Raw genomic sequence first — 6,359 nt, forward strand, 5'->3', positions numbered from 1 at the left:
ATATATTTATTTGACAGAGACAGAGTGAGAGAGAACAAGACAAGCAGGGGGAGGGGCGGCAGGCAGAGGAAGAAGCAGGCTCTCTGCTGAGCAGGAAGCCTGCTGTGGGGCTCGATCCCAGCACCCTGGGATCATGACCTGAGCCGAAGGCAGATGCTTAACCAGCTGAGCCACCCAGGTGCCCCAGCAGACCTGATTCTTGCCCCCTTGGACCCCACAGTCGATGGGGGGCATATTCTCTCCTTTGGGATAACCTCAATCTAGGCATGGGAAATGCAGACATTTTATTGTAGTCTCCTTTTGGGCTTGACGTCATCACGGAATTGTATTAAAGTACTCCGCACTCCTCCTTCCTCAGCAGTGGTGCTCATGAGCAGGTGACCGAGAGGAAGCAGCAGGAGAAACAGAAAAGACCCAGATAATCCAAAAGGGAGGCTTGGGAATGGCAAGTGATGGCTGTGCACCATAAAAATTGATTTTCTAAATAAAAGGAGACTGAGCAATAGGGCACTGGAGAGCTGAGGGTGGACTCCTAGATTGTTTGAGGCTTAGGGAGGATGTCGGGGCTCAGATTGCACTGTACCCCGCCTCCACCCGCACCAGGAGCTCTGCCCTCCTTCTGGCAGTGGCACCCGTCAGCTTCCTCAGGCAGGAGCAGAAGAGATGGGCACCAGCGGTCCTTCAGAGGTGTGAACTCCTGGACACTTGCCTAGTCGCCGGACCTCTGGGGATCTTGGCCCGGTTTAGAAGATGCAGAGGTTATGGCAGTGTCTGGGAATCGGGAGACTCAGGAACACACTTGTGTGAAGAGGCTTTAAGGACCCTTAAATCTTATCTCCCTCTTGACATAGAGTCCTTTCCAACAGCTTGATGGCATTGGGTGTCATACTCCCAGCTCCCACTTGAATCTTTCCAGGAAATGAAGAGCTCGTCATACATGAGGCTGTCCACGTTCTGACAGCTTTAATCCTGAGAAAGTCTGTCCTGTGTTAGCATAAGGGCTGCTTCCCTGGACATCTACCTAGTGGTTCTAGTTGTACCTTCGAGAGCTTTCCAGAGTGACTTATCCATCTGTCCCTCTCTAAGAGACAGTTTCCTCGTGCAGACTAGCTGATCTCTAGTGACGCTCCCACCGTGCCGTCCCAGGGTGTCCCGAGCACCTCCTCCTCAACGGCAGACACTGGGGCATCAGGCAGAGGGGATCCAGTTCATGGAAGCCCCCAAGCCCAAGGTTCCTCCTGTGACTGGGTGGAGAAGGCATCTCTTCCCCTTGCCTCAGCTTTCTGGTCTTAACGCCCAGGGCCGCCAGGCTGGAAAAGGAAGTGGCTGCGTTGCGGGAGAAGATCCACCACTTGGATGACATGCTGAAGAGCCAGCAGCGCAAAGTGCGGCAAATGATAGAGCAGGTAGGCGGGGCCGGTGTCCCCGCGCACGCGCCCTCTCTCGGGGAGCTGGCACGTGGAGCCCAGCCCTGTTTCCCTGTCGAGCCCCTGCTTTTGCTGTTTATCCTCCTGGAGAGCTTGGCTTCTATTCCTTATGCTAAAACATTAATGGCTACCAATTACTAGGTTTGGGTGAGTGGGATTTGCTTTTGTCCCATCTTTCCCCTATAATTTTAGGCATTTGCCTTCTGCTTTCCAGTGGGAAAAGAAGGAAAAGTTTAGTCTGTCTTACACTTTGAAGAGCGCTGGTAAATGAATAATGAAGTCACAATAAACTCACTTATCTGTGTGCAGATTATCAACCTTTGTACCTCACGGCCGATTTTCTGCCTTCCACCCCTGAGCTTTAGGGAGCATACTCAGGATATGGCATTTGGCAGAATTGTCTTGAGAACTTAAAACCCCCTAACTGGGAGGGCGTATTTGCTGCGTGTCAGCTCCACGAGGACTAGGATTTTTCTGTTTGGTTCTCTGCTGTTTCCCAGTGTCTAGAACAGAGCTTATCACATAGTAAGCACTCAACAAATATTTCTTTTCTTCTTCTTCTTCTTTTTTTTTTTTTAAGATTTTTATTTATTCATTTGAGAGAGAGAGAGCATAAGTGGAGGGGAAGGACAGGGGGAGAGGGAGAAGCAGGCTCCCACTGAGCAGGGATTCTGATGTGCGGCTCAATCCCAGGACCCCGGGATCCTGACCTGAGCCAAAGGCAGATGCCCAACCAGCTGAGCCACCCAGGTGCCCCAACAAATATTTCTTGAATGAATAAATAATTCGTATTTCCCAACATCAAGTGGAATGGGTTTTGAGCCATCCATGGTTTTGGATCATCAGGGTGGTGTTCTTACAACCCCTCCCCTCGCGCCTGGGATAATCAAGAGCTCAATATTGACTGAACTGGGGCTTTTCTAGAAAAGCTAAGCAAGTCATGTAAGAGGTGCAAAAGTCTGCCTTATGTTTCTGCTGGCTCCCCGGCAGCAGGGTAAAGTTCTGTGAGTGCGTACTGAGTCATTTCAAAATGAACCCCACTGTCTCCCACATCTTTGTAGCTCCAGAATTCAAAAGCTGTGGTCCAGTCAAAGGACAGCACCATCCAGGAGCTCAAGGAGAAAATCGCCTACCTGGAAGCAGAGGTGTGTGCACGGGGCAGCCCTGGGAAGGGAGCAGGCTCTTGGAAGACAGGACTGTACATAGGGAGGGTGAGAGTCTGAAGGGTCTTCGTCCTGTCTGGCTGCTGCTCAGAAGTGAGTGTCTGGGAGGATTGTTGACATTCAGTTCAGTTGAGTCAGGGTTTTCCGAGAAACTTCAGGGAGTTACGACAGTAAAACCTGTCCCCGCTCTAAAGGCACACATCATCCCCGGGGGAGCCGTGTGCCATGAGCCCAGCGGAGGAGGCGACAGTGGAGCTGGGCTGTGGAGGGACAGGCATTTTGTAGGAGGGGCCTTGTGTTCTCCACAGCTAAGGCGGTGGCCTCGATCCGCTCACGAGTTCTTAGTCTAATTTCCGCCTTTGTCGAGAGCTCGGGAGGACAGCAGGGAACGATCAGTGTCACACACAATTCCTGAGGGCAGGAGGCAGGAGCGAGCACTGGAGGAGGAGGGTGGTCGGGGGTGGTGAAGAGGAGGGATGGGGGAGAGGGCACTGGGTGGTAGCGTGCATGGTAGGGGTGGCTGTGACTGCAGGACAAACCGAGGGGCAGAGGCCAGAGTGAGCTAGTGAAATGTCACAAATGGCCAACTCTGACCCCAGAACTTGTATTACAGAATTTAGAGATGCATGACCGGATGGAACACCTGATAGAAAAGCAGATCAGTCACGGCCACTTTAGCACCCAGACCTGGACCAAGACCGAGAACCTGGGCAGGTGAGGAGGCGTGCCTGTGGGGGGCCCGGGGGAGAAGTGAGGGAAGAGGGACTGAGCTATGGGAAGGAAAGCTTTGGTACTGAGGCAAGGGCAAGGCTCTTCTAAATCCCACTTACGCTCTCAGTCTCTAATCTGACCTGTTCTCCGCCTGAACCATTTTCTGACCAAGTCAGAGTAGAGCCTGACAGCACAACCCCAAGGAGGCCCGCGAACGGCCTCTGGATCCGGATGGACCCCCTGAAATTGTTAGCATAAATCATGAAGGTATAGCAAGTGCGTATTTCCAGAGAGAGGGCCTTCTGGTTCCAAGAGACTCACAAAAAGGTCCCAGACTTTGAAAAAATCAAGAACCACAGCTGGACCCGCTTCTCAGCGGTTTATGTGCTCCCTGTGTTTCCATCAGCCCTGGCCCACCACCTCCTCTTAGATGCTGCTCACAGTTACTTTTAAAGCGTTAGAGCCAAGGCCTCAGCTGGCACCAGAGTGTGGAACCCCGGGGGCAAACGCGGGAGGTGGCCGTGGGTGGGGCGGGCGACAAGCTGCACTCAGCGTTCCCGACTTTCTTTCAGCGTCAGGATATCCAAGCCCCCCAGCCCTAATAAGCCCATGCCTCTTATCCGAGTGGTGGAAACATGAGCCGAAGGAGCCGGGTGCTGCTGTTGCCGCTGCCTCTCGCCTGCGGAGAAGCCCGACACACCCGTAGGCTGTTCGCCCCGACTTTGATCTCCCTGACTGATCCCTGGCTGCACTCGGGGCTGGGGGTTCATGTGTCCCACTGTTTCCAAACTCCTGTCCCCTGTATGCTGGGCAGACAGAGGGTGAACGCCTCCTCTGGACACTGCAGCCCTTTGGAGGACGTTAACCTGCCAGCAAGAGCCGGGGCGGTAGCCTCATTCCCGTAGTTACTACTTTTCTCTGTAGCGGAGCCTCCCTTCTCTCGTAGACCGGAGTTCAGCGGCCCCAGAGTCCAGGCCCTCAGTGGGTCAGGAGAGGTGGCGAGATTTGCCTCACCCAGTGAAGCCAGAGGCACCGATGTCCACGGCCATGTCCACAAACAGCTCAGTTCTTAGCAACACATTGTTGGTTTTTCCACTCGCTCCGCCCTCAGCCGCTGCTGACCCGGGCCTCCTACAGACAGACACTGGACGACCTGTCATGGCCTGGGCAGAATCAGTGAGCCTCAGCTCTGACTGGCCAGCCTTGTCTTCCTAGGAGAAGGAAATGTACGTTCCGGGAGTAGCTTTTAGTGGAAACATTCCGTAGGGCCACAGGGAGTTATGCGTGACTTCTCTCTGCTGGGAAGGCTCTCAGCATCTCTTAGGGTTTCCTCCAAGATGCAGTGCAAGGTACACCTCGGTCTTCTTGACTCAAGAGCCTCAAAACTGTTTTTGCTGGGTTACGTCCATCTCAGTGAAACTCTCATTGTATTTATTTTGCTAAGTTATCGGTGTTTCTCCTTACATCTCACGATTGATGTAATACCAGAGTTTTACAGCCTTCTCTTGTGGTGTTCGGATTTGCTCCGTGCAGGGAAAAATGTGTTCCCTCTGAACTTGTTGATTTCAGAAGTAGATCTTTTTCTCTTTTTCCTGTACCCGCCTCTTTCCCTTCCTCCTTCCAACCTGCTCTGAACCTCAGGGAGGCAGGTATGTTTGCCGTGAGGCTTTGGGCTCCGAGTGTGTGTTGTTTGGGGGACAGGGATGACCGGGACTCTTTTGGGGAGGGATTGAGTTCTTCCCCTAAGCCCTCTGCACCTTCCGTTCCACAGTCAGCCTGTTTTCCTGGCTCCGAATGGCCCTGACACTCACCGTGTTTTCTTTAGGGCTCTTCCTGCAGCCTCACGGAGGAAATAAGCATCAGAAAGTGGTACTGTAGGGCACAGGAACATTCAAAGTCCACATGGGTCAAGTCTGGAGGTTCTCCTTGGCTCGGAACCAGAAGGCCGAACTCGGTGTGTCAGGACTGGGCCGAAGCGCCGGTGCTGTCCAGAACGCTGTTCTGGTGTTCCTCATTCACTGTACTCGTTTGTAAAACAAGGGAGTCCGGATGATCTCCACGGGCCCTTCCAGTTCTGATGTTTTTTCCTGTGGCATATTCTTTGTATGGCAAACTTAATAAAATATATTAATGTGTCTCTTTGAGCTGCTGGCCTGTTCCTCCCCCCACGACCCCCACCCCCAACTTTCTGGGAGGATGAAAAAACATGATTTTAGTGCCTGTTGAAGATGGGCGCCCTGTTACCCGCATCTGGAAGGTGTGGGCCAGACAGCCCAAATACTAAAAGACTGTGGCATTCAGAGGTTTTAGACTATCCCTCTTAAGCAGCTCAGCTTGCGGGCTGAGTCTTCACTGTAGACGGTGGCCCCTAACTTTGACCTTGTCTGGGGTGGTGGCTTTGTGGGGGCCCTACGCTTGGCGAGTGTGTCCTCCTCGACTGGAGAAGAACTGGTCACAGCAGAGGTCCTGTGATTACTTAGAGATTCACCAATGAGTAAGGGAGGAAGTGGAGCCACTCCAGGCTCTTTGCAGAAACGCCAAGCTCTCTGGAAACGCTGACAGCAGCCGTTTAAAGGTTTCGTGTTTGGCTTTCTCTGGGCATCATTCAGTTAGTCCACTGATCTTTTTCTTTCTGCCAGGAATGTAGTTGACTGCAGAGCCCCCTGGGGCATAGCCAAGTTTACACAAATCTTTTCTAGGCCAAAGAAACTAGAAATGCAGCCCCCTTTATCCCTGGCCCCTTCTTTCTAGTTCCCCTTTCTCCTTCAATGGAAAGAATGGAAATTCTTCTCTTAGGACTTTTCTTCCCCCTTCTGCTTGTCAGCTAATTCACACCTGGGGTTTCAGAACGTATTGGAAACCTCCCATTCCAGACCTGCGTTTGTCTTCTGACAGCCCAGGGTTCTCGTCTTGCTCGGCATGGGTCTGTCTAGACTCTGCTTGTTCACAGAGTGTGAAGAGGGTGGAGGCGGGTGGGGTTGCCTGTGGTGCTGAGACGCAAGGCAAGGCTGGAAGGCGGTGCTGCCATACGGGAAAGGGAGGCTCTGGACCCAGGCCT

General features: G+C 52.8%; 1 protein-coding gene across 3 annotated transcripts in view; it reads left to right on the forward strand.

Moving 5' to 3' along the window:
• Nucleotides 1-5,445, forward strand: part of TUFT1 (tuftelin 1) — a 44,488-nt gene extending 39,043 nt beyond the window's left edge. For all 3 annotated transcript variants that reach the window (XM_087866293.1, XM_045790537.2, XM_087866292.1), the window contains 4 exons: nt 1,301-1,406; nt 2,489-2,572; nt 3,204-3,304; nt 3,874-5,445. In XM_087866293.1, the coding sequence (XP_087722419.1) occupies nt 1,301-1,406; nt 2,489-2,572; nt 3,204-3,304; nt 3,874-3,940 (358 nt within the window). In that variant the 3' untranslated portion in view covers nt 3,941-5,445. The remainder of the gene's footprint in view (nt 1-1,300; nt 1,407-2,488; nt 2,573-3,203; nt 3,305-3,873) is intronic.
• Nucleotides 5,446-6,359: the final 914 nt, after the last annotated feature.

Source organism: Ursus americanus, chromosome 12, assembly GCF_024610735.1.
Source record: "Ursus americanus isolate L20-20 chromosome 12, mUrsAme1.1.p, whole genome shotgun sequence".
NCBI lineage: Eukaryota > Metazoa > Chordata > Mammalia > Carnivora > Ursidae > Ursus > Ursus americanus.